Source organism: Oenanthe melanoleuca, chromosome 13 (assembly GCF_029582105.1).
Source record: "Oenanthe melanoleuca isolate GR-GAL-2019-014 chromosome 13, OMel1.0, whole genome shotgun sequence".
NCBI lineage: Eukaryota > Metazoa > Chordata > Aves > Passeriformes > Muscicapidae > Oenanthe > Oenanthe melanoleuca.
In genome coordinates, this window is record NC_079347.1 from 9,101,961 (window position 1) to 9,129,576 (window position 27,616).

At 49.0% G+C, this 27,616-nt stretch overlaps 1 protein-coding gene across 1 annotated transcript in view; it reads left to right on the forward strand.

Moving 5' to 3' along the window:
• The window catches only part of FAT2 (FAT atypical cadherin 2), a 54,929-nt gene extending 27,696 nt beyond the window's left edge, over nucleotides 1–27,233 (forward strand). Inside the window, exons 9-24 of the mRNA XM_056502595.1 lie at nucleotides 167–377; nucleotides 1,333–5,385; nucleotides 7,577–7,773; nucleotides 8,402–8,555; nucleotides 9,235–9,468; nucleotides 10,232–10,621; nucleotides 11,414–11,628; nucleotides 12,237–12,374; nucleotides 13,249–13,392; nucleotides 13,641–13,838; nucleotides 14,905–15,712; nucleotides 16,449–16,594; nucleotides 19,638–20,079; nucleotides 22,528–22,681; nucleotides 24,313–24,908; nucleotides 25,691–27,233. Coding sequence (XP_056358570.1) covers nucleotides 167–377; nucleotides 1,333–5,385; nucleotides 7,577–7,773; nucleotides 8,402–8,555; nucleotides 9,235–9,468; nucleotides 10,232–10,621; nucleotides 11,414–11,628; nucleotides 12,237–12,374; nucleotides 13,249–13,392; nucleotides 13,641–13,838; nucleotides 14,905–15,712; nucleotides 16,449–16,594; nucleotides 19,638–20,079; nucleotides 22,528–22,681; nucleotides 24,313–24,908; nucleotides 25,691–26,223 — 8,613 coding nt within the window. The 3' untranslated portion in view covers nucleotides 26,224–27,233. The remainder of the gene's footprint in view (nucleotides 1–166; nucleotides 378–1,332; nucleotides 5,386–7,576; nucleotides 7,774–8,401; nucleotides 8,556–9,234; nucleotides 9,469–10,231; nucleotides 10,622–11,413; nucleotides 11,629–12,236; nucleotides 12,375–13,248; nucleotides 13,393–13,640; nucleotides 13,839–14,904; nucleotides 15,713–16,448; nucleotides 16,595–19,637; nucleotides 20,080–22,527; nucleotides 22,682–24,312; nucleotides 24,909–25,690) is intronic.
• Nucleotides 27,234–27,616: the final 383 nt, after the last annotated feature.

The window sequence follows — 27,616 nt, forward strand, 5'->3', positions numbered from 1 at the left end:
CTGAGCTTTGGTGCTGAAACTTCCAGGCTCATTCCCAGCCAAGGGGTTGGTACCATTGCAAAACACCCACCTCTATGAGAGTCGTGATGAGTTACCTGGGAGATGGTGCAGACAAGACTGGCTTGTCCCTGGGTGTGACTGTTCCTGCTCTCTCTCTGCCATTCAGGTTCGAGACCAGGAGGTCCCCATCAAGCGGAACTTTGTCCGAGTCATCGTCCACGTGGACAGCTGCAACCTTCACCCTCCCCAGTTCAGCAGCATCCATTATGAAGCAGAAGTTCTGGACTCGGCAGTGGTGGGCACAGAGGTCATACAAGTCAGAGCCCTTGATCAGGACCAGGGAGCTAATGCTGAAGTCCACTATTCCCTTCAGGCAGGTGAGAGCCATGCAACAAGACAGTTCAGGTTATGATCACACCTGCATTACCGTGCTCTAACTAGTGGCCACTGGACCAGCTTTCTCTAGCTGTTACAAAGAACAGCAAATGGCTGCACAGTTCTAGAATGTGATTTTTCTTCCCACCCAGAAAAAATCCAGAGTGAGTAGGTAATTTCCATATTATGGAATATTAGCGTCTTTTCTTAAAAAGACAGCTTCATGTTGAGTCACTGGTCTAAGAAAAATTGTGACTGTATGAGTTAGAACAACCTAAAATCTGCTCCACTTTATTCAGTTGTTAGGCAAAAGTACTCCAAATTCCCACAGGAGTCATCATCATTCCACTGTTTCTACCAAGAAACACATCCTCAAGGAATGGTGAGAACCCTCTCAGCATTGACTGGTGGTGGTTTTGAGTTGTTTATGCTCAGTGGGCAAATATTTTATCATTCACTGTAGAGGTTAAAACTTAAGTATTTATGTCTGTGCCACACAGCCTATTTAGCCTGTAAACTCTTTGCAGGAGACAAGCCATCCTTTGCTCCATCTTTCTCACTGCAATTTAGATCAAGGACTGAGGAATTTAATTGCTCCTGAAGTATTGGTAATTACAAGCATGACAGGGCTTGAAGGAACTAGTACTGTCTGTGCTACCATGTTCTGCACACGAGGCAAAAGCTTCAAGCACATGCTCTGCCACCACTAAATATGCTTAAATTAGAAGGGTGTTTATCTCCAATTTACATTTTGATTTATTCAAATGTTAGCTCACAGATCCCAATGGGTTCATTGTTCTTATAATTAAAATTATTTAGAAATGAATTAATATCTCCCAGTAAAAGAAACAGATGTTAGTCAGGTCTGCAATCAGGAGAATCTATGAAAAAGAGTTTCAGGAAACAAAGACCAGTAAGGTGTTTGCATTCTTCACTCTGTATTTTCTTTTCTTGCAGGTAATGGGGAAGGCTTCTTTAGCATCAACCCATATTCTGGAATTGTTACAGTTGCCCAGAAACTGGACCCATCCAGGCAGGAGCGATTTACTCTTATTGTAAAAGCAGAAGATCAGGGCTTTCCTCAGCTTAAAGATTCTGCTACAATACATGTCCACATTAGACCCTCAGATCGAACCCCTCCGAAATTTCCAGAGGCTGAATACATCACAGAGATCAGTGAATCCACTGCTATTGGCTCTCCTCTGATCCAGGTTTCAGCCACAAGCTTGTCACCAGTCAGCTATGAAATAAAAGATGGAAATGGAGATGGAGTGTTCTCCATGAACTATCAGTCAGGCCTTATTTCCACTCAGAAGAGCTTAGATTTTGAGCAGGTGTCTTTTTACCAGTTGAAAGTCCGCGGTACCAACATGGCTGGAGCATTTATGGATGCAGTGGTGCTCATCTATGTCATAGATGAGAATGACAATGTGCCTGTCTTCGTTAAGCCTTCCTTCGTTGGCTGGATCATGGAGAATGCCCCATCACAAAGCATGGTTCTGGATGAGAGCAGTGCTCCCCTCGTGACCTATGCAACAGATGCTGATCAAGACTCCAATGCTTTGCTGGTCTATGAGATTTTGGAACCAGAGGCACTGAAATATTTCACAGTGGATCCCAGCACAGGGACGCTGACCAGCCGTGCTGATATAGACTATGAGCTCACCCCAGTCTTCCACTTCACTGTACATGTGCACGACAGTGGAAGTCCCAGCTTGTTCGCATCCAAGCCTGCCAAGGTCACAATCCACGTTAAAGATGTCAATGATTCACCTCCAGTCTTTCTCAAAGACACTTATGACATTTCTGTCCTGCTACCTTCTCACCCAGGGATGGAGCTTCTGTCAGTGCAGGCAAAGGATGCAGATTCAGAGGTGGCCTACAGCATTGTGGAAGGGAACCTTGATAATGCTTTCCATATCCATCCACTAACAGGTCTCATCTCCATTCTTAACACTACTGGCCTGAGGAGCTACCGAGAGCTCACAGTCAGAGCTGGTGATGCCTTATATAAGAGTACTGCTCTGGTTAAACTAAATTTAACTCGGGCACAAGGTACCAGCCTGAAATTTGATCAAGACATATATACAGCAACTGTGATGGAGAACTCTACAGATGAGAAGACTCTAACCATTCTTGGGGTCAAAGGGTATCAGCTAAATGAACCCCTTTCCTATTCACTTTTAAATGAAAAGGAAAGGTTCAAAATGATCCAAGCCTCTGGAGTTCTTCAGACCAAGGGTGTGAAATTTGACCGTGAAGTGCAAGACATGCACGAGGTAGCTGTGGAAGTGAAGGACAACAGGAAGCCACCAAGAGTGTCCCAAGCCACAGTCAGAGTTTATGTAGAGGATGTCAATGACAACCCCCCGCAGTTTGAGAATGTACCATACTATGCCTCGGTGCAGGATGGCACAGAGCCAGGGGATGTCCTTTTTCAGGTGTCAGCAACAGACAAAGACATAGGGAATAATGGAGCTGTTACCTACTCATTTGCAGAGGAATACAAATACTTTTGGATTGACCCTTACCTAGGAGACATCTCCCTTAAAAGGCCTCTTGATTATCAAGCTTTAAATAAATACAACCTGCGGGTCATTGCTAAGGACAAAGGAGAGCCTCCCCTGCATGCTGAAGAGGAGGTTGTGATCGGTGTGAGGAACAGATCCAACCCTCTGTTCCAAAGTTTGTACTACCGAGTGAAGGTGCCAGAAAACGTCCCCCCATACACATCCATCCTCCACATCCAGGCCCGCAGCCCTGAAGGCTTGCGCCTCATCTACAACATTGTGGAAGAAGATTCCCTGAAACTCTTCAACACTGACTTCAAAACTGGTGTCCTCACTGTCACAGGGCAGCTGGACTATGAGCTAGAGACAAAACACACGTTCACTGTTAGAGCCACAGACACAGCACTTGGATCCTTCTCAGAAGCCAGAGTAGAGGTGGAGGTAGAGGACATTAATGACAACGCTCCCATATTTTCTCAGATCATTTACACAGCGTCTGTCTCGGAGAGTTTGCCACCACACACCCCTGTAGTCCAGCTCTTTGCCTCTGATAAGGATTCGGGCAGAAACAAAGTGGTCTCCTATCAGATCATGGATGATGGTTCAGATGCTGCCAAGTTCTTTAATATTGATGCCAGCACAGGGCAAATAACAACAGCTCAAGCACTTGATTATGAAACGAGTCAACAGTTCCGCATGAAGGTCAGAGCTGCAGATCATGGGGTGCCTCCACTCAGTAGTGATGCCCTGGTCATTGTAGATGTGACAGACATCAATGACAATCCCCCTGAGTTCAGCCAGCTTCAGTATGAAGCCAAGGTCAGTGAAATGGCTACGTGTGGGCACATTGTGATCAAAGTCCAGGCCCTGGACCCTGACAGTGGAGACACCACCCGGCTGGAATACGTGATCCTCTCAGGTAATGACAACAGGCATTTTGCCATCAACAGCACTTCTGGGATAATATCCATGTTCAACCGCTGCAAAAAGGACTTGGAGCCATCTTACAATCTCAGAGTTTCTGCTTCAGATGGAGTTTTCAAGAGCACTGTGCCTGTGTATATCAACACCACCAATGCCAACAAATACAGCCCCTCTTTTCAGCAGAGTGTGTACGAGGCAGAGCTGGCAGAAAATGCTGAGATAGGAACCAAAGTGATTGAGCTGCTGGCTATTGACCCAGATGGTGGCCCATATGGCACCATAGACTACACCATCATAAATAAACTCGCCCATGAAAAGTTCTCCATAGACAATAAAGGCTGTATTGCCACACTGCAAAAACTGGACAGGGAAAATTCCACAGAGAGAGTCATTGCCATTAAAGTCATGGCCAAGGATGGGGGTGGGAAGGTGGCCTTCTGCACTGTCAAAATAATCCTTACAGATGAGAATGACAACCCACCTTTGTTCAAAGCCTCTGAGTACACACTGTCCATCCAGTCCAATGTCAGCAAAGGCTCCCCTGTCATCCAGGTACTGGCTTACGATGCTGATGAAGGTGCAAATGCAGATGTCATTTACTCTGTTGACTCTGTGGAAGATGTGGCAGAAGATCTTGTGGAGATCAATGCTGCCACTGGGGTTGTTAAGGTGAAGGAGAGCCTGGTTGGTTTAGAAAACAGAGCCTTTAACTTCAAGGTGAAAGCTGAAGATGGCAGACCCCCTCACTGGAACTCTCTTGTTCCAGTAAATCTCCAGATTGTCCCCAGGGAGGTGACATTGCCAAGGTTCTCTGAGCCCCTTTATACGTTCTCAGCATCTGAGGATCTTCCAGAGGGATCAGAAATAGGGTCTGTCAAAGCTTTTGCAGAGGATCCCATTATATACAGCCTGGTGAAGGGAACCACTACAGAAAGTAACAAGGACGAGGTGTTCACACTGGACGAACAAACAGGGGCTTTGAAAATCAAAAAACCTATGGATCATGAGACCACCAAGTGGTACCAGGTTGATGTCATGGCTCACTGCTCACATCTGGAGACTGAGCTGGTCTCTCTGGTCTCTGTGAATATCCAAGTGCAGGACGTGAATGACAACAAACCTGTTTTTGAGGCAGATCCCTACAGAGCTTTTGTCATGGAGAACATGCCTTCAGGAACCACAGTCATTCAAGTGACAGCTAATGACCAGGACATGGGAAGTGATGGGCAGGTCACCTACAGTCTGGAAGCAGAATCTGGCAACGTCCGTGGGCTCTTCACCATCGACAGCGAGAGCGGGTGGATCACCACGCTGAAAGAGCTGGACTGTGAAGAGCAGGAGGTCTATCGCTTCTATGTGGTGGCCACTGACCATGGCAGGAAGGTCCAGCTCTCTTCCCAAACCCTGGTGGAGGTGACTGTCTCTGACGAAAACGACAACGCGCCGCAGTTCACCTCGGATTTCTACAAGGGCTCGGTGATCGAGAACGCGGAGCCGGGGCAGGTCGTCGTCACCCTGAGCACCATCGACGCCGACATCTCCGAGCAGAACCGGCGCGTCACCTGCTACATCACCGGTGAGTTTTGCCTGGCTCTGAATCTCCACTGGGCAAGAGGAGAGTGTCACCTCCAAGTGAGGATTTGATACCTTGTCTTACACATTATTAGTACAGAAATAGTGTTATACCGACCGTCCTGTCAGAAGCCGGAGATGAAGGCTGAGCTCTGTCTCAAATGAATCTGGGGAACACAAAACCTTTTAGGAACTGCAGTGGGTGGAATGATCATTAAAATAACTATCTCACCACTGAATCGTCCTGTTTCTCTGGGAATAAATAAATAAATAAGATACATATAAGTAATTACACTGTACCATAGAAATATTTATTTATACTTTCTTAACAGAGGAATAATTAAGACAGTGTAATTGTAATATCTATTGGAAGGACAGGAGAGGCAGTACAGCAGGAAGGATGATTTTCCTCACACAGATACTGTGATCTGTATTCAAGTTCTTTGACCCAGCTTTTTCTCCTGGCAGCACTGCAGTCAGTTTACACATCACACACATACCTGTAGCCTATGTTTTTTAATAACTATATATAACTTTTTGGTACTAAATGTGTTTCTTACAAAACCACTTGGAGACTGGCTTAATAGCAAGGCTGCAGTTAGTCATTGTGCACTGGGGGATGTTTAAGACTGTCATGTCAATCTTAGTAAAGGTTTGGCTAACAAGAAATACTCAAAATGACTCTTGCATCCCTGAAACATCACATGTGCCAACTAAAATTAACTGCTGCTGTAAAATAACAAAAAAGTTACACTGGAATGTTTGTTGTGCATCTGCACAAGTAGAAGCTTGCTTTTATGGTATTTTTTGACCCTAAAGGGTCTTTCTAAGACCTGGAGCAGATACTTCAAATTAAAATGTTTGTTCAGACTCAAGCAAGGACCCTTCAGGGTCAAAACATTAGGCCAGATCATGCTGCAGCCTGTTATCTGTTATTGTAACCATCCAAAATAGGGGAGGAATGCTGGTACTTTAATTTGGTTTATGGCATGCCTAGGTATTTGCAAGCCTTTGGGAGGAAAGATTTAATCCATTATGTATTCACATTTCTGCCTTCTTAGAGGTAATAGTAACTTCCAAGTACTTTAAACCTGAGAGGATGCACACTTATGTTAGGGGTGAACACCTTGTGCTCTCAACTCTGCATGTACAAACACAGGTCAAACTCTACAAATAAACATGGACATGCAGCAAAAGAGAGGATTAGGTAAACAAAGAGCCTAGCTTCCCCCTATCCACATTGATTTCAAACACACAGAAACTAAATCTGGGCGTGGGCTGGTGTTTCCCAGAATCAGAAGAGCTAGTACAGGTGTCATTGTGCCTCCACAGCCTCATCACTGCAGCACAAATGAAAGCAGAAAGGGAGTGAATTTAATTTATCCCACTGTGTGAGACCCTTCAGAGTCCAACACAAACATATTCCACAGCCAGCTCTCTTCACTGACTCCCACTGCCTGATGTGTTTCCTCCTGGGTCAGCAGAGAACACCAGCTCATTCCCAGGAGAGAGGGATGTTCCAGTGGCAGCATCCAGCCCATTTAAAATCCAACATATATTACAACAGTAGGAGCAGCATGAATCTGGGGAAGCAGAGAGCCTGCCTAGTCTGGATTTACCTGTCTCTCATCATTTGGCTCTTACAGAAACAAAAAAGTAGCCCCAGAATACAAAGCTATATATTAAATATGTCTTTAGGTTGAGAGGAAGTACAACTGTACATGTACCATAACAGTAAGATCCAAACTGTGTCTGCAGGGTATTTACAACTCTCAGATCCCTTTAGGAACATGCACCAAGAAAGACTGACAGGCTTTGGGAAGGTGAGACAATGTGGTTTTGAGGCAATGAATATGCTCATCTGCAGAACATTACTGACTTTCTGCAATCATTTGTTTCCTTCTTCTGCTGTAATGTGCAGACAGGGAATAACTAAAACATGCAGGGTATTTCCCAGCTGGGCAGTGAGGTTGACCAAAAGCTCCTCACCTGCTGGATGCAACACCAGTGCCCTCTCTGCATTACCAGTGTGAGTCATGGAATCATTTAGGTTGGAAAAGACCTCTAATAGCATCCAGGTCCTTCAGGTCTCCTAAGGAATACCAGTGGGCACACCCATATTCCCTTTCCTTATCACTTCTGGTTTTCAGCACTTGGTAAATGCCTTTTTTTACTTGCTTCCTGCTCCTTTCTAGAAGGAGACGTACTGGGACAGTTCACAGTTGATCAAATTGAGGGTGAATGGACAATTTCTTCCAAGAAGCCTCTGGACAGAGAAGATACAGAGAAATATCTCCTTAAGGTTATGGCCTCTGATGGGAAATTTCAGGCTACCACTGAAGTGGAAATTTTTGTACTGGATATCAATGACAACAGCCCTGAGTGTGGCCAGGTAAGAAGTCTGTTCTGGGTCATCAGGGGCATAAAGGGAGATCCTGGGAGGGAAGAAACACAATAGAAATACGAAAGAACAGGCAGAGCATGTTAAAGGGTTTGGCTTGTCATAATTCTTCTCACACGATTCTGTTGCTTTGATTATGCTTAACAATTTTAATTAAGCTGCATGTCAAGCAAGAATATTAAATCTAGCCTCCAAGCATGTTTGCCAGCAGCAAGTGAGAGCCTAAACATTATGAAGAGTAATTTTTGGAGATAAACAATGCCAGGAAGCCTCCTGGGAAGGGGCATGTAAATTACTGAGTTTTATATCCTGCTAAGCTGGGAGATTCCCATCAGGAGGTTTGTTGCTGTAGAGAGCTGATCGCTGGTGTGGACGTCACCCGTGGTGAGAACGACAGAGGTGGTTACTTCCCAAAAGAGATTCAAAGGCTTGTGTGAAATGAGCTCACTAGTCCCAGTCCACACCCCAGCAGCCAAGAATGAGAGGCACATTGTGTTCCCCTATAAACCACAGGGTTTATCCTTCTCTGTGAAGCTTCTGTGGGTCTGTTCTCCCCCCATTTGGGACGGAGGTATTTTGGAGATGGCTCAGATGCCAATGATTCCTTCTGTCCTTGCAGATACTCTACACAGGGAGAGTCTCTGAGGATGCTGGGCCGGGTCTTTTCATTTTGAAAATAACAGCGACCGACCCCGACGTGGGCAGCAATGCCCAGGTGACCTACAGCCTGCACGGCCCCGGCGCGGAGGAGTTCCGCCTGGGCCCCCACACAGGTGAGAGCAGGGCAGCAGCATCCCTCTGTCCTCTTCCTCACCCACCCTGAGGAGGCTCCCAGCATGGCTCAACACTTACCTCTCTTGAGCAAACACAAGGAGCTGTTCATTCCAGCTGTCCCAAGCTAGGAAGGAATAGCCACAGCATAGAGGAGAGAGCGCTCCACATCGTCCTGTTTGCTGTCGTTACAAATGCTGTTAAAATGAAGGGCAGACACTATTGCTAGCAGCCAGGTCTCAAGGAGGAAAGAGCAGCAGCATTTGTTTGAGCCAAAGACACAAGTTCTAAATCCCAGAACACCTCCTGTTGGGTCTTGGGCAGTGTATTTACCCAAACAGACTTGATAGTCGTTCTAGAGATCACTTGGAGTTCATTACATTGTAGAAAGCTCTGTGCCGTGGGGTTTAGAAGTACAATTTATTTATGAACAGTTTTATCCCATGATGGCATCCCTTGGATGAAGTTCAGCTGAACTTGCAGGACTGCCCATGCCAAGCCTTTCCAGGGCCCTGGCTGGCAATGATCCGAGGATAGCCCTGAGCAATGTGGTGTGGACACGTCACCATTATTAGCTCAATTATTGTCTCCCACGGTTCATCCAGGAAAACAGCTGAACCTCTCTGAGGTCTTGTAGGCTGTGACTGCTGGAGACATGACACCTCCTGTTCTTCCCCACAGGGGAGCTGACCACCTCTGCACCCCTGGACCGTGAGCAGAAGCCCACGTACCACCTGGTAGCCAAAGCCACGGACGGCGGGGGCCGCTCGTGCCAGGCGGACGTGACGCTGACCATCAAGGACACCAACGACAACGCGCCCAGGTTCTTCCCCAGTCACTGCGCCGTGGCCGTCTTCGATAACACCACGACAAAGACACCCATCGCTGTGGTTGCTGCCAGGGACCTTGATGAAGGTGAGTCAGAATGGGATTTATGTGTTAGTAGAGTTCATCTTTCATTCTGAATAGAAGCCTTTGAAACCTAGAGAAGTGCCACAGCAATGGGATTAGATGATTGAATCTTGGTGAAGATGTCCCTGGATCTCATCGCTGACATGTTCTTGACTCCTGGGCTGGCATCAGCATTTTTGAGACTCTGTTGAGAGAGCAGTATATGTAGAAACATGCTGACCTTCTTTGAGAATGTGCTCAGTAACTGCAGCTGTGGTACACTGTGACACAGGGATCCAAACTGGACAGAAACTTTTTCAAAGGTGGGGACTGAGAATTAGCGTAATAAAGGAAAAAAGGAATTTTAGATATGAGTAGAGTAGATAATATGAATGGGGGGGGTCCTCCTGAAAGCACAGAGATTCTCAGAAATATAGCTAAGGCTCTTAAGAAAGGAACTTTCAATAAACCTCCCCAGCAGAGGCTGAATTTAGAGAAGCAAGTTCATATTTATCTTCCTTGGAAGCAAATATGAAGAGGAATTACATTTGAAAACAAGGTAATTAAAAATGGAGGAAGCTAGTAAATGCTGTCAGTGATGGATAGAGGTGAGAGTGGCTAGATGACTGAACCTGCAGATGGGCAGGGAAACACTCAGTGTTCATATGATGTTCGTACAGCCTCAATTTTCCCTGAGAATTGAATTCATGTAGTCCTAATGCATTATAAATAAACCCGGCAGCATCACTACCCATGAATTATTGCAGTCTGTCCATTACCCTTCCAGGTCTCAATGCTGAGGTGGTCTATTCCCTGTCTGACTCTGCCAATGGACACTTTTCAATTGAGGAAAGCACAGGGGTGATCCGCCTGGAAAAGCCTCTGAAGGACTCGCAGCACTCCGCCTTCGAGCTGACAGTCTGTGCCACCGACCGGGGCACCCCCCAGCCCCTCTCCTCCCTCGGCACTGTCACTGTCTCTGTTGTGGATCTCAATGAATACCTGCCTGTTTTCCTGGCCCCTGAATATGTGGCCATGGTAAAAGAAGATGTGGCTGTGGGTACTGAGGTACTCAACTTGTCAGCCCTGACGAGGGACAATGCAGAAAACACAGAGATCAAGTATGAAATCGTGAATGGCAATGACCACGGGAAATTTCAGCTCAACTCAAACACAGGTAAAATGATCTTGTTCTAAGCAGGTCCAGGTTGATACAACATCAAAGGCCGTCTTTTGTGCATCTTCTCTATTTCTTCTCCATTTGGCTCCCACTTCTGCTCACCTCTGTCTTTACACAGCACAAGGTTAGGGAATACAGTCTTCATTTCTTCTTCAAATTTTGCTGTCCAAGTCACTCAAGGAGTGATCCAAATCTTACTGAAATTAATGGAAACATTCCTTCTATGTGTCTGAGACCTGAGACCTGAGACAGGTCCATGTGAATGAGGGATACATGGAGAGCAGGATGAGGAAATTTTCCCACTTCAAAACACAGGAGAAAGTGGTTTCATTTAAAAAGTCTTTCCATCAAAATCCCATGAGGAACCTGCAGCCCAGGGTAACAGGCAGCTTTATTGAGTATCACTTAATGAACATGGATAATAGCACCCTAACCATGGGCACGTGGTGAGCCATGATTATCAGGCACATAAAGCCCTATTGTGTTTGCACAGCAATGTGATCAGAGCTGTTATCACAGGGCCGGTGTTAACTCCCTGAAATGAGCCCTTGGCTGTGTCAGCAATGGCCTTCTGCCCTCAGCTGTGACATCCTCATCAAGCACCTCAGCCCCTCTGGTCACAAGGCTCTTGATAATTCTTCCACATCAAGGTGGTCAAAGTTAGGTCAACTACACTGTTTCAGCTGGCAGTTTGGCAGTTGCCTTGGCATATCTGCAGTATTCTAAGAAATCTCACATGCCATTCATTCAAAGTATTTTCTGTCTTTTCCTCCCCATCTGCCAACATAGGTGCCTTGTACATCAATGGGAGCCTGGACTTTGAGGCGAGTCACGAGTATTACCTGTCCATTGAGGGCACAAGGAAGGGCTCAGCCTCTCTCAGTGATGTGACCATGGTGGTGATCAACATAACTGACATCAATGACCATGCACCAGAGTTCATCCAAGATCCCTACTTCACTGACATTCGGGAGGATGCTGCCATTGGAGAAATCATCCTCACGGTATGATGAACCAGGCCAGCTGTCTTTACCTCTTCTCTATTTGTATTTGTATAGTGAATACTATGCAGTATTCACTCCTCTTGTGTTTTTTACTTTTCCTTGGACACAGCAACTTCAGTTGGCTTGTGACATTCAGCATCTAAGATTAAAGCATGACTTTAAAAAAGGGTGATTGGCAGAATTCCTGAGACTTCATAGGCATGGAGAACACTTTGCCTTGTAAGATACCTTTAAGTGAAAATTAAGGTTGTGCTCAGGAGCTTTGAGAACATCCAAAGAAAACTAAAATGCCTGAAAAAGGGCAATGCCCTTGTGACCTGGGGAAGGCAGAGGCTCCTCTGGACAGAATAGCAGAGCCCAAGGTGATGTCCAGCCTGTTACCCTCACAGGGGTGGTAAAGTCTGGAAAGGGACTAGGAGAAAGCTGAGGAAACTATATTGTCTTGAAAAAACTATTGGATGACACTTATTTGAACCACCTTCCTTTCCTCCTCCTCATTTGAGGAAAGCTCAAAGCAATATCCTTAAAAGACAAAAGTGGTCCCATTTCTCCATGGCATGTCCTTTTTGGCCCAAGGGTCCTAGCAGTTTTTTTTTCTCTCCAAACAGGTATCTGCTGATGACTTGGATGGGTCAATGAACAATCAGATCACATATTCCATCGTGGAAGGGAACCCGCTGGGACACTTTGCCATTCAACCCAAAAATGGGCAGATCAGCATTGCCAAGCATCTGGACAGGGAGGAGGTGAGTTCAGGAAAATGAGAATGGGAAGGCTGAAACTGATGTGCTCCAAAAGACTGAGGGAGAACAGCTTACTCAGCTACCTCCTGTTTTCTGAATTATTTACTTATAATATTGTAGGTAGAAGACAAGGCATTAATTTGTGTTCTAGACTCACAGATACTGAAGTAGGAAGGCTGGGCTTTAGGAAAGGCAGTATAGAATCATGGAATGGTTTGGACTGGAAGGGACTTTGAGGATCATCTAGTTCCAACCCCTTCCATGGGCAGGGATACCTTCCACAGCTCTGAGTTTTGGTCTGCCCCACTGGTACTTTAGGCTGGCTGGGTGAGAGCCCCAACCAATATTGGGAACGTTAGTTGTGGAAACCAGCATAGTTGGGTTCTGTTTTTCTGCATTAGAGCATTAGTTTAAACAGTTGTGGGGAGGAGAAAGGTCACCTGGACAATCTCATTTATAAAACAGCAGCAGCCTGCCAGAGTTCAGAAGCTTTTGGGCAACACTCTGAGGCACATGGTGGAATTCTTGGGATGTCCTGCACAGGGACAGGAGCTGATCCTGATTGGTCCCTTCCAGCTCAGCTTATTCTGTGATTCTATGATTCTTAAACCACTATTGACAGGTATTTGCCCAGCTTAGTTTCATCCATCTTTGCCAAGTTGTTTCTCTTCTCTGCAACTGTTGTGAGGCTGATTTAGTTTAGCAATGAGTTTTGAGTGAGATTTATAGATGGACAGCCTTATCCAAGGGCAAAGCTGTTGAGGCCATGGTGCATGGACTTAGGCATTTCAAGAAGCTGCAGCAGAATAAAGCTTCAATGTGGAAAAGCCACCATTCTGCCATTTCTCCAAGTAATCCTGCACTCCAAATCCTCCAGATCTCCAGTTATTCGCTGACAGTTCGAGCCACAGACAACGGCCACCCAGCTCAGTTCAGTGATGTCCCTGTGCATGTCCATGTGTCTGATGTCAATGACAACCCTCCTCGCTTCTTCCAGCTCAACTACAGTGTGGTGGTGCAGGTAAGCTAGGAGACAGTTTGTTCTCCCAATCCCTCTCACTGCACTAAGGAACTCATTCCTAGGCTACTGTTGGAGCAAAGTGGGGAAGCAGTGATGAATCACGTTGCTGCTGTGTGCTCTGTGTGTTCTAGGGTAGGGGTGGGATTTGTTTTCCTGTTCCTGATCCAGCAGCTCCTGGGGCACTGTAGGTTACCCTGGGCCATTTCTCTTTGCTTACCTTCCTCCAATAGCATCTTTCCCTATTTCAGGAAAATGCTGCCGTGGGGACAAGTGTCCTGGAGCTGATTATGAGCGACAGAGACTCTCCAGAAAATGGACCACCATACTCATTCCAGATCACCCAGGGCAATGATGGGAAAGCCTTTGAAGTCACACAAAATGGTCTGCTGGTGACATCATCTGTCCTGAACAGAAGAATGAAAGAACAGTACCTATTGCAAGTCCAGGTAGAGCCTGTCTTACTGTCCTGGTGACAGAATTCCCCAACCAGCTTAAGTAGCAATAAAATGCGATTAGCATAGCCCAGCTGAATGAAAACATCTTTGCCTTTGAAGAAATCCAATCCAGGCACAAATAGTGCAGCTTGGAGCCAGCTCCAGAGCTCATTTCTCCACACAGTCTGCCCACAAGAAGCAGGGGGCCAGCTTCTGTGTTGATAAAATCAGATAATACGATCATGAAAAATACTCTGTCAGCAGTTTCCTTAGACAGATGCTTTCCCCATAATCATTCTAGTGAATTCCAATTTAAAGTGAGACCTGGATCTGGTCCTACAAGCTTTCTCTAATTATCCTTGTCATTTAAGAAGTGGTTTCAGTTCCTTTTCAAAAAGGATTTCTATTGTTGCAGAATGAATTCATTATTTTTCAATGTTATCAGTAGGGTAGTCCATTACAAACAAAAGGATAATAACATGTAAAGTACATACTTCTTCAGTAATGGCAGTTGTTGTAAAAGCTGGGTACTATTATATTACAAACCACAACCTCTAACTGCTTAGCATTAGGGAGAAATTTATCCCATAATCTGATTATTCGCATTTTTGTGTTTGAGGTTCCTTGACTCAATGCTAGACAGACATTGTCCGAGGTGGGACAGGGGCTTAATCAGTCTGGAAGGTGAGCGACTGTGTTGATGTGTGTAACTGCTTTACATCTCCATACACTCAGTTACACATGGAACCACGAAGATTGGCAACATCACAAAAAATTATTAACCCTCAGGAGTTCAGAGTCGCTCAGAGGTGCCGCAGCTGCTGCTGCATGCACAGGGAAGTGAGCGTGACCCCACTAGTAGAAGGCCTCAATCAGTCTCCATGCTGGAAAGGATGCTGCCCTTTTCCTAGGGCCTTCTCCAGGCAGAGCTCCAACACTGCTGCCAATTTTTCCCATTCCTTCTTCATTCCCACTCATTGCTCCCTGAAAGGCACTGTCCTTTGCAAGAGCTCAGCAGTCAGGTGAGGTGACAGTAAGTCAGCATGTGGCAATAACAGATCCTTGTTTTCCTTGCCAGGTCTCTGACAGCGGCATCCCTCCCCTCTCCTCATCTGCATTTATAAATATCCAAGTGACTGAGCAGAGTCAATACGCGCCCTCAGCCCTTCCCCTGGAAATATTCATCACCACCAATGAGGAAGCCTTCCGAGGGGGCGTCCTGGGCAAGATCCACGCCACGGACCGCGACCCCCACGACACGCTGGTGTACACCTTGGTGGCACAAGTGCCCAAGGAGGGGCTCTTCTCTGTCGGGGCTGCGGATGGGAAGATCATTGCTGGGGACAAGCTCCCCCACGGCCACTACCTTCTGAACGTGACAGTCAGTGACGGGACGTTCACGGCCACCACCAGCGTCAGCGTGCACGTGTGGTGCTTCACGCAGGAGGCTCTGGACAGGGCAGTGGTGCTGCACTTCCGACACCTCTCCCCCGAGGAGTTTGTGGGGGACCACTGGCGCAACCTGCAGAGATTTCTGGGCAACATCCTTGTCACCCGGCGCCAGAACATCCACATGGCCAGCCTGCAGCCTGCAGCTGCCTCTGATGGGGTGGATCTGCTGCTGGCTGTTGGGGAGCCACACGGCTCCTTGTACGAGCCGCGGGTGCTGGCCAGCAAGCTGACTGGGTCAGCTGGGGAGATGGACCAGCTCGTGGGGCTGCGGATGAAGAAAGCCATCCATGTGCCCTGTCACGGGTCAGACTGTGCCCACCGTGTCTGCAGGGAGACCATCCAGCTGGATCCAGGCATGATGTCCACGTACAGCACTGCCCGCCTCAGCGTGCTCACCCCACGGCACAGCCTGGAGCAGATCTGCTCCTGCAACGGTGAGCAATCCTTCCTGCCACTGTCTGACCCTGTAAACATGGGCATCTTGTGTTTTCCTGCAGTACATTATAGAGCACCTGGATTTTCCATGGAATTAGGTTGCCCAGTGCCCACAATTTCAAAGACTATAGTCTTTCATATAGTCTATTTTTAAAAATTAATCTCCTGTAGCATTTAATAACAGCAACATCCGTCTCTCTCATTGGGAAAAGTCACTCATACTTAGCAGGAAATGAAGGTCAGTGATCAGAATTTTTTATCTGTGGTCTCAGTGTTGATCCTGGACCTGGCAAAGCTCAGAGTAACTGATAAATTTGAGGAAAGCCAAATAAAGTATATTTGTTATACTGGCTCTAGGATACTTCAAGAAATAATTGGAGGGAGCAGGGATCAGTAACACTAGGGCAGGAATGTAAGGGGATACCACAGAATAATATAAAAACTTACCAAGGATGGAGAAATTCAAAGGTGTTGTAGACCACGCTGAGGGCACCTTAAAGGACAGAAATAGCCAGGCTGATATTTCAGGGTTGCTTCACAGTTAAGTACATAGAGGAAATACTGGGAGCTCCCAGTGAGACCACGGGGAATGCAGTGCAGGGATCCATGGGTTGCTGTGGATGGGACTGCTCCTGGACAGTTGTGGCATCAGGCTAGGAAAAGAGGCAAAGCTTGATACAGTCCATAGCGTCAAAGTGCCACAAAGATGAGACCTTTCTCTCATTCTGCTTTCAGGAACAGCTGTGAGGTTTGGGGGCCACAGCTACATTTGGTACCAGCACTCCCAGGTGGGCTCCTGGCACATGCACTTTCGCCTCAAGACCCATCAGCACCACGCAGTCGTGTTCCAGGCCAACGGGACTGACCACGCCACGCTGGAGGTGGGTATGGCACTGCAGGGGGAGTGCTCTCCACAGGTACAAAAACCCCACTCTCCTCAGGGAAGGCAATCACAGGAAGAATATGCAAAAACATGTACCATTAGTAATTCATGTAGCTGAAATATAAGACTTGGGAAGACCAAATGAGAGCCAAGCATAGTTTGGCAATTGCTGCAGCCACAACTGGGAATCGTCCTCTATACATGTAAATGCACATGTTGGTCTCTGGTGTGACTTCTGGTAAAGTCATCAGACACCCATAGCAGGTCTACATCACCTTCTTTCCTCCAGCTTGATTCTTCATTCCTTTCTTGCATCTCACCTCTCAGGACAAAGAATTTATCAGGTGGAGTTGTTCACAGACCAGTCTGGTTCTACTGGAGCAAAGGGCGAATTTTTTCCCATACCTCAAATTAAAGGTCCTTTAAATAATGGACAGAAAAGGCAGAACAGGAATCCTAAATTATATTTTTCACACACTCCCCTCTTCTCAGCCACTTTCTTCAGATTGTTTCACTATTTTAGACACCTGCAGAGAAAGGAACATTTCATTCTGATCACTCTCCTCCCTTCAACTGAACACTGAACTTACCAAAGCATTCAAAAATGATCTTCCTCTTCCACTTTGGCAACAGAAGGAAAGCAGCAAATGACTGAAGAATAGCAGTTTTGTATATTCCTCATCAACTGAATTCGGAGTAACTGGAGACTAAAATCACAAGACATGCTTACCAGCTTGCAGAGGTTTGTCCTTGAGACTGATCACATTGAGAGCTACACACTATAACCTACCTGGAAGTGTTCATCTTTCCTTGGATTCCCCCATCCCTTCTCATGGTTTCACAACCCCATCTTCTTGTTGTTCCATCTTTCCACTGTTACAAAAGACCTGCACTGACAGGAAGCTGCACAGCAGCCAACCCCCCCCCACACATGCCTTTTGCACATATTTCAAGCTCTTGCTGCTGCCACAACCATCCCTCCTGAAGAGCAAGAGCAGAGAAATACCACCCATATGTCCTGTACCCATCTCTGAGAGTGACTTTAAGCTGAACTGTAAAGGGCCAGTGAGAAGAACTTCTCAAGAAGGGTCTCAAGCTTTCTGCCCCACCTCTGGGAAGGAAAGTCACCAAAGAGTTCATCAGAAGGAATCCAGCACTTTAGATGATGCTCAGGAAGTACAAGATGGCAAGAAACTCCACTGATCCAGGCCAGCACAGAATCAAGGGAGAAAAGGCTCATTATTGGTGGAGTTCAGTGAGCCCATGATCTCCTGAGCCCAAGCTTGTCTCCACAAGCTTTTCAATAGGAAACATTCATAAAGCCTCCTCCATAAAAGTGCCTGTGAATAATTTCTTTCCTGACTCACTTTATTAGTAGTATCTTAGGCATAAAAAGATTTCTAAACCACCTGGCCTGATTAAAATGAAGGAATCCCCCAAGATTTTCAACTTCGTAGACTGAAGTACTCCAGATATGAGCCAAAGCCTTGAAAGGACCATAAGTGATGGTTTGTAGATTTGCTGAAGAGGATGAGCTCTCCCAAGAAGATGTATATATCACTTTTCCAGTCTCTAAATTCTCCTGATATTCAGAAATAGGTTGCATCAAGAGGATGGCAGACCAGGCAAACTGGGAAAGGCTTGGCAGTGTGTCAGTTCTTGCTCCAGGGAATCGAGTTCTCAGCTGTCTCCCAGCCCCAGAAATTGATAAGCCAAATCTACAGACCCATCTGAAGTGAAATCATGTTCCTGCAGATGAAGTGAAGTGACAAAATTCTCTGGTGTGCTTGCCAATTGAGCAAAGGGATTTACACACGTGTTGCCCTGAGGCCCTCCCATGGCATGTGCCAGCTGCTTCTTGTTCTTCCTTCCTTCAGCAGTTGCTCTCTCCTCCCACTGGTATTTATTTATGCCATGGGCTTCTCTAAGAGTTAACTGTTGTCCTGCTCTGCTCCAGAGTAGCCCCTTCATAATGTATGTGTGTTTCTCTAGAGTCAATGTAGCCCATAATCATTCTGCTCTTCTAACCCTTCCAAGAACCAACCCTCCTCGCTGTCTCTAATGTCCCCCATGGACATTGCTCCTGCCTGGGATAAATTGCTTGGTGTTACATAGCAGGCTCAGCAGGTTTCCCACCAACACTTGATTCTATCTCTTTTCCCTTTTTCCATAGGATCTTGGCTTCTGTGAGAGAGAGGTTGTATCAACAAAGCACTGGGGAGATAAAGGTGAAAAAGGGGTTTAACCCTGACTTCACCCTGAAGCAACACAGCTAACTTTTCCTTTCTCTGTCCTGTATGACTTTTAAAGATTAATCTTGTGCCAGAAATAGGAATTTCTGATGTTTTAATGCAGACGATGTTGGTGTGGTTCACTTTTAGCAGCTCAATACCGTGTCTCTAGTCTGGTGGAGATCAAGGATTGGATTGCAGCACTTATCAGTAACTTTGGCCTCGTTTTCCAGCATGGGTACAACAGTAATTCCTTTCTCTGCCTCCCAAGTCCTCCTTTTTCCTCCAGAGAGAGCTGCCAGTGCTTCTCCTCAATAAGATTCTTTCACCACCCTCACCCCTGCCAAAGGAGCAACTGCTCCAGCACCTTCCCCACCACTAATGAGACAGTGAGAACAGGACAAAAGCCATGTGGCCCAGAACAAGAGTCTATCTGTGACTGGTGATGCACTTATGCATAGTCTGAATGTCAGGGCATTGCTGAGGCTCAGGAAGGTGGGAGAAAGGGCAAGCAGTAGCTGTATGATCCCATGGCTCAGCTCTCTGTTATGAGCTTCCCCCCTCCATGCTGGTCAAAGGCTGCTGGGAAGGACCATGGGTGAAATTGTGCCAGAGAGATGAGGTGTTCTGTAAAATAAAAGGGTTGTAGGCACTTAATCGATCCACGCATAGGTTAAAAAAGGTGAAAGGGGCTGCATTTGGTACTTCTTGGAATCAGAAAGTTGGAACAAGCAGCAGGAGAAATGTTGAAACTCTTCATAAACAGCAGCCACCTGTGTCACATCTACCTGTGACCTGTGTGTTTTCCAGGTGGTTAATGGAGTGCCCCAGCTCGGCTACAGCTGCCGGGGGAGCTCCCCTGGGAACCTCTCCTCCTCGCGGTTCGTGAGCGACGGCGAGTGGCACTCGGTGTTCCTGGAGGTGAAGAACACTTCTGTCCGCCTGCTCGTCGATGGCCTGGGGAACGCCTCTCTACAGCTGCCAGGGGCCTGTGCTGTCCCCCAGGGCAGACGGGACCTGCTTTTTGGGGGCCTCCGGCAGCCGCTGCAGTCCCAGAGAGTCACGCGCGGGTTCAGGGGCTGCCTGGACGTGGTTGCAATCAACGGCAGGGAAGTGGTTCTCCTTCCTGGGAAAGGGCAGTCGAAGGAGGTCTTGGAGGAGGTGGGGATAAGGCAGTGCTGCTCCCCCACCGGCGCCTGCAGCAGCAACCCTTGCCTCAACAACGGGATGTGCTCCGAAACTCACGGAGGAGGTATGTGAACATCCCACGCAGAGCTGGAAGCAGTGAGGGGGGAAACGTGCAACAGCTTTATTCATCCCAGTGGAGGGGCTATTCCAGAGGGGAAGCAGAGATCCTCTGTCCCAGGGGACCTCAAGTGACTCAGTGCAGCAGCAGCTGCAGGGTGTGAGATCATCATCCTGGCTCTCACCTGGACCATGGGCCCAGAGGGCAGGAAGGTGTTTCTAAGGAGTGTGCATGACACAGGAGAGCAGAGTGTTGCCAAAAACTCAAATGCATATAGAAATTCCACCCACCCCTCTACATCCTTTTTGCTTAAGGAGCTGTTAACAAGGCTGGAACCAGGCAAGATGGGATCATGCAGTGATGGTATCTGGGCAGAAACAAGCCAAGATCTTGGTCTCTTCCCACTGCAGTGAGCAACTCCCCAGGGCTATGCAAAGGGATATGGGGAAACCATAAGCCCAAATCCAAGAGTCCCAGGCTAACACAGGGTGCACACACCCAAAAGAGGTTTGATACAGGCTCTGCCCTAGGCAGTGTCCCTGCTGCCCTGCTTCTGCCATCAGAGGGGCTCCTTGCAGTGAGCTCTATCCCCTCCCCACAGAGGGGCTGTGAGGAGAGGAGCTGCTCCCAGGGATGTCCACCCATGTGTCACTGCCCTACATCTCACTGTAGCTGCCAGCACATCAGGGCTGCACCCTGTAACTCCCCATCTATGAGATGGGTACTGCCTGTGCCTCAGCCCCTCCGAGGGGCAGTGGGATGCCTCCCACACTGCTGCGTGGGGCAGGAGCTGCTCCTGCAGCTCTGTGCTCTTTGGGGCTCTTGCCAAAGCACACCCTGCCCAGCGAGCAAGTGAGGACAGAGGAGGCACCACCTTCTCCTGCCCTGCCCGCTGCCTCTGGGAACAAGATTCCCAGCCCTGTCGACTCAGCAGCTGCCTGGTTCAGGTGAACTTGTTTGACACCAGGTGTAAAGGTATAGAACAGTTAGTCTGGCTGGCACTCACAGCTCAGCCTTCAGACCCTCTGCACTGAAAACCTCTCTGGCTGGGCTGGAAGGGGCTCAAAGCCCATGAGGGGAAAACACATCTCTGCTCTAAGTCAAGGCATCCCCTGTTTTCATTGCAGAGAGAATATGGTGAGAGAGGGAGATGAAAAATCACTCCCTCAGTAATAACCTAATGATCATCCAGTGCTCTTCCCATAGTTCCCTTCCAGGATGAACGATTTCTCCTGCAAATGGCCTAATTGACCAAGAAAGAGCCTGCAGGATGTGGCCCCAGGCAGGACACTGCTGCAGGGAAGGGATTGCCCAAGGGATGTTTATTTGTGAGGTTATCCTGGCTGCTTGGCTTCCCTCAGTGCCATGGGCTGGCTGCTGGGGACCCCGGGCAGGCAGCACGAGTTGGTGCAAAGCTGTGTGCAGGGACTCAGGCGTGGGATTGAGCACAGGCAGGGACTCGCCTGTGGGAGCGAGCCCAGGGAACCACATGGCTGTGTGAGAACTCATCTGTGGGGAGAGGACCCAGGCCAGCCCAGCACCACCCCAACCACAGCGCCCAGGACCACAAACAGCAGCGAGCCCCACATCCAGGACATGTGTTTGAGCACACACAGCCCCGTGGGCAGTGTCCAGCACCTGCTGCACCAGTGTCAGCACGTCCTTCTGGTACAGCCACTGACACACATGTGCAAACAGGCCCAGGTTGTTTGCCCCATGCTCCACAGCAGGGTTGTTCAGCTTGTGGGTGAGTAGCAAAGACTTTCCAGGTGTGCTGCAAGGTGGAAACTGAATTTCCCACACAGCAGCACCAGGCAGGTGACAAGCAGGAGCTCGGCACAGCCAGGGACATTCCAATGCTTAGGGCTATGCTAAATAGCTGCCAAAATCACAAGCAGCAGGGACCCCTCTGAGTCCCTGGCTGTGCTGGGTTTCTCTCTGTCTGTGAGCAGACATCTCTGCAAGCAGGAGAAAATCGGCATGTTGAGACAGGCACCTCATACCACAAGAACTCGCAGGACCAAAGACTCCTGGGAACAACAAATTACAGGGGATTGCACTTAACAGAGTCAGAAACTGTGAATCAGCCAGCCAAGTTCCCCTTCCTTTATCCCAGATTTGTCCCTCAGCTTCTCTGTGCAATAAAGCTGTGTCCTGACTGATCTCTGATCTGTGTCAGGAGAGGACAGGCTTGACTTGTAGCTCAAACAACTCCCTAGTGCCACTGTTGTCCCAGAGTGTCCACCCAGCCTCCAGCAACCACACCAGGTCCTGTAATGAAGCCACCAGGCCTCCAGGGATGGTCTGGATGTCCCCCAGCAGCAGCTGCAGCAGCAGATACCTGTGCTTGGGTAGCTGTGTGAGCCCTCTGTGGGGGCCAGCAGCACCAGGCACTGCTCCTCCCTGTTCTTGCCCATTTTTCCACATGGACATGTTCACTGTCACCCTCTCCAGGTTACACCTGCATCTGCCCTGGGCTGTTCTCTGGTGAGCACTGTGAGCTTGGGGACAGTCCCTGCGAGTCCAAGCCCTGCCTGCATGGGGGAACCTGCATCCTCTCGGCCACTGGCTACTCTTGCCACTGCCCTGACTGGTACCTGGGGGAAAGGTAAGGCCTGGGGGGGCTTTGGGACAGGTGACATCCCGTGCTGGGCTGAAAACATGAGCATTGCACTTTCCTGGAGCTCACCAGATCAATACACACCCTGGGATTAATTGCAAATTGCAGGCACCTGAGCATTGCAGCTGGGAGGTGTTTGAGGGCAGAGCTGAGCAGAGCAGGACATAAATAATGTGGCCATTGCCCCTCTGTGCCAGTCTCCTCTGAACAGGAGGGAAAACAGAAACATCTCTGCCCTGGTGCCTGCAGGTGCTGTGGGGCAGTGCAGAGCCTCTCCTTGCGGGGGGAGAGTCTGTCCCCACACACTGCTGCTCCCTGTGACAGGAGCTGAGTTCAGCACTAATGGGAACACCTTGGCTGTGGAGGGGGTCCTGCTGTACCCAGCAGGGTACAGGCAGACACTGCCCTGGGTGGCAGGAGACTGCCCTGAGGGAGTTCCTGGCAGAGCTGTGAGGTGCTTCAATAGCTTGAACACCCATCCTGCAGGTGATAAAGGGACTGCTTGTACCAGGACCAGCTCTGTGGGGTTCGTACAAAAGAAATCTCTGTCCCAGCTCACAGCTGTGATTCATCCAGTTCAAATCCCAGCTCAAGACAGCGGGCATTACTACCCCAGCCCAGCAGCCCCTCCAAAACCCCCTCCTTGCCTCCAGCCCAGCCTGGTCAGAGATTCCCAGCTCAGGCTCAAACAGCATCACACCCAGTTCGTCCTTCTGCCTTGCCCATTTAGCCAGGATGGACGCTGGTCCTGTGGATCAAGGCAAAGGCAGAAATTATCAGTCAGCTCTTGGAATAAAAACCTATAGCTGAGCATTAGGTGGCAGTGTAATACCTGACATCAGCCAGAGCCTGTGGGTGCACATTGCACACACCAGCTCACACATCCTAAATCACTGACTACAACAAGAGCAGTGCAAACCTCACAGAGTTTGTTCCTCAGTAAGAACAAAAAAAGGGAAGGAAAGCCATTAAAGCACCGTATATTCTCCCCTGCATGGGAAGGTCATTCCTCTTGGAAAGAAAGGTCCCCTGTACTGCTGGCAAACATTTAGGTTGTGTGTAGGGTGGAGCAGGACAGAATCAGAAATTCCATCTCAGTTCTGCAGATGCTCCATAAAATGTCAAAAAGCCTCTCGAGCAAGGGTGTCTATCCACCAGCTCGCAGGGTAGTCTTTTACCAAATGTTTGCTGCAACCTGCAGACATCCACAGACCATCCAGAGGCTCCATAGAGCTTGAAGGACATGGGAGACTTCATAAGAGGTTAACATACTTCACACTGACCCTGGGCTTCCTAATTGAACAGAATGGTAGCATCTCTCTGTGCAGTGTCAGCCCTAGAATTCTAAACACTGCTCTGAGGCAGAAAGCCCCCCATTTTAATTTGGGCATACAACTGAAAAATAGGACCACCCTGTAAAATATGGTCTCTTGAAAAGCATCATTTTATAGTCAAGGATCCTCAGCCAGGATAAGCAGGTAGCAAGAATCCAGCGAGGGAGGGAGAGCAGACCAGGATAGAGCATCCCTGGGTGGTGCAAGCCGGAGCCTGAACAGGATGAAGCAGTTGTGGTGCATCCCAGCCTGCCAGGGGCTGTCTCCATCCCTTTCTCCCCACAGGTGTGAGAAGCTGGCAGAGGAGTGCCAGGACAACCCGTGCCACAACGCGGGGCGCTGCGTGAGCAGCCAGGGCTCCGTGCACTGCATCTGCCCGTCGGATTTCCAGGGGGCCTACTGCACGCAGCCCATCATCACGCCCGCCATCGTGCCCACGCGCTGGGCGCTGGGCCCCGAGGAGATGGCGGAGATCGCGGCCGGCGTGCTGGGGGCGGCCGTGCTGGCCGCGGCCTTCGTGCTGCTGCGCAAGCGCTGCCGCCGCCGCCGCGCCAAGGCGCACAAGCCGGTGGCCCGCGAGGACCCCGACCTGCTCTCCAAGAGCGAGTTCTCCAAGAGCGTGGGCGTGGGCACCCAGCCCGTGCCCCCCATCGAGCTCAACGTCCTGGGCGACGCGGCGCACAACAACCTGGGCCGCGCCACGCCGGAGCAGCGCAAGGCCGCCGGCACCCCCGAGTTTGTCACCTTCAACTCGGCCAACGCCCCCAAGCACCGCGGCACCATCGTCTGCAGCGTGGCCCCCAACCTGCCCCCCGCTGCACCCCCCTCCAACTCCGACAACGAGTCCTTCATCAAGTGCACCTGGGCCAGGGAGGAGATGGGTCAGTAGCCACAGCTTTTTCGTGCTCTTACACATCCCTCTTTCCCTTGGGAAGTGGATCTGAGCTGTGCAAACATGAGGGACAAATGGTATTGGCTAAAGCAAAGCAAAGCAAATATTGCCCCAGCCCTGCTTTGAGCCCTTCATTGGCTCTTTCCTCCTGCTTCACCAATACATCCCAGTTTTCTGCTTCAACCTCCTTGGTCTTGTACACAATCAGCAGGGAAACCATTAATGCTTGTGTCAAAAAACCCTGTCAAAAAACCCTTTAAAAGAGAAAAACTGAAAAAAAAAAAAAAAAAGTTAAGATCCTAAGTCAGTAGGAGTTTTAGTGAAGACATTTGCATCAGTGCTCCTGGGCAGAGGGATCACATTCTCAGGGAAACACTTTGAATGGCTCTGGACAGCAAGGTCACCCCATGCAGGAGTTTCTCACAAGTAATTGCAGGGAAAGGGAGAGATCCAGGGGATCTCTGGCCCAATCCCCTCATAACATGAGTTTCTTGCATCCAGACGTAATGATGAAGTGTGTCTTTTGGGTGCTAGAGTAGTGGATATCTGTAGGCTGGTGGGGACACTGCTTCAGCACAGCTAGGGAAGATCTGAGATCCCCATAATTCCCAAATCAGCAACTACACCTCCCCTATCCCTACGTCTCCTCTCCTCCCCAGTCTATCTGCCACATCTCCTACAGGCTCAGAGCTTACAGAAGGAATTGGCAGAGGGCAAGAGAGACGTGACAATCACTAGAGCTGCAGCTAACATGACTTTCTTTTGTTCCAGTCTATCCAGCAGAAACGACCTACTGGCCCCCCCGGTACCTGTCATCAGATGTCCAGGAATATTCCCACTACGAGGTCATTCAAGGCCCCCCTGCCTCCTCCTCTCACCCTCCTCTCCCGCCGCCGCCCCCTCCCCCAGCAGACACGGAGCCCGTCGCTCTCTACGGGGGCTTCCCCTTCCCGCTGGACCAGAGCAACAAGCGAGCCCCCATCCCACCCCGCTACAGCAACCAGAACCTGGAGGATTTCCTGCCGCTGGGCCCCGTGGACGTGGGCTCCTCCCAGTGCCAGAACGAGTACACGGCCATCAGCTACTACCCAGCGCAGCTGGTGCAGGGCGAGGGCGTCCCGTTCCAGCCCGAGCCGGGCTACAAGAGGGTCAGCATGCGGCTGAGCGTGGCCCAGCCCTCCTATGCCGACTGTGAGCTGGGCCACCAGCCCAGCATCCGAGCCCAGCCCCTGCCACCACCCAACTACGAGGGCTCCGACATGGTGGAGAGCGACTATGGGAGCTGCGAGGAGGTGATGTTCTAACGGGGCGTGCGTGTGGGATGAGGAGAGAAGCACATCTCCATCCAGAACAGAGTGCAGGGGGCTGGCACACGCTGCTGAAGGGAGGCTTGTGTGTGTCCCCCTCAGCTTGCAGCGTCCTCCTCTGCATGGCTGGGTTGTAATTTTGGCTGGATCTTTCCCCTCGCTGCCCTCCATGGTGCTCCTGCTGCAAATGGAGGGGAAATGCTCCAGCCACTGCTGGGACATGGAGGATGCTCCTGGGATGCCAATGACTAACCTGCCTCCTCACCAAGGAGACTGCCTCCTCACCATTAGGACCACAGCATGCTGCCTCCTCACACCCCAGGTTTCCTGGCCACAGGGAGGATGAGGAGGAGCAGGAGGGCAAGCACTGCAGGTGTGGCAGCAGTCATGGTGGAGAAAGGTGTGAAAGGACTGACAGTGTACAGCCTGGCAGTGCCCCAGGTGGGGTACAGAGGCTCCCTGCTCCCAGCTCTGGCTCCAAGGGCTTGCATCAAGCCAACAGTTTGTTCGTGGAATGGATCAGCTGGTGCAAACCCTCTTTGTGTCTGCTCCCTGACACTGGGAGAGAGAAGAAGGAATGCAGCTGGTCCCACCAGCACATCCTGCACTGGCTAGTGAAAAGAAAAAAAAAAAAAAAAAAAAAAAAAAAAAAATCCATTTCAGTAGAAAACCCAAGCAACAAGGTTTGTTACAGCAGGAACCGCCCACAGACTCAAACCAGGCTGCCCAGCTGGGCTGTGTGTGCACGAGTAAGGGGGAGCCTGCCCCAAGGACTGTGTGCACAGCCTTGTCCCCGTGGCTGTCACGGTCCCACACTGAATGCAGCTGTGCACGGTGCTGCCAACAGCAGGGACTCCGTGCTGTGCCCCAGAAACTCTGCCCAGCACTGCCAGAATCTCTGACCAGAGAGGGGCACCGAGGCTACTGAGCATGGGTTTGCCTGTTTGTCCTTGTGCTTGGAAATGTATCGTTTCTTCGTGAGAGGTTTTCTTTGGTTGGTTGTTTGATGTAACTTTTTTTGTTGTTGAATTTTTGGAAAGTATTAAAAGAGTTTGGATTTTTTTACTATTACGATTTTATTTAGTATCTCAGGGATTCTCTTGTAAATAAATAGGACATCCTTGCCTAGCTCCAGCCAAAGGAATAACAGCTTTGTTTGGGCACCAGAAGCTTTCAGAGAAGTACCAAGACAGCAAGTTAAACACTTTTTTAAGGATCCTGTAGGTGCCAGAGGCGTGGGTTAGACAGACCTACAATACACTGTCTTGCTTTGGGAAACCATGAGCCTCCTGTGTCTCTTAGCTCAGGAGTAAAGGGATTGAAAGGACCCAAATTGAAGCCTTTGATTCACATCCCCAAGAAACACCACCTCTTTTACCTTTCAAATAAC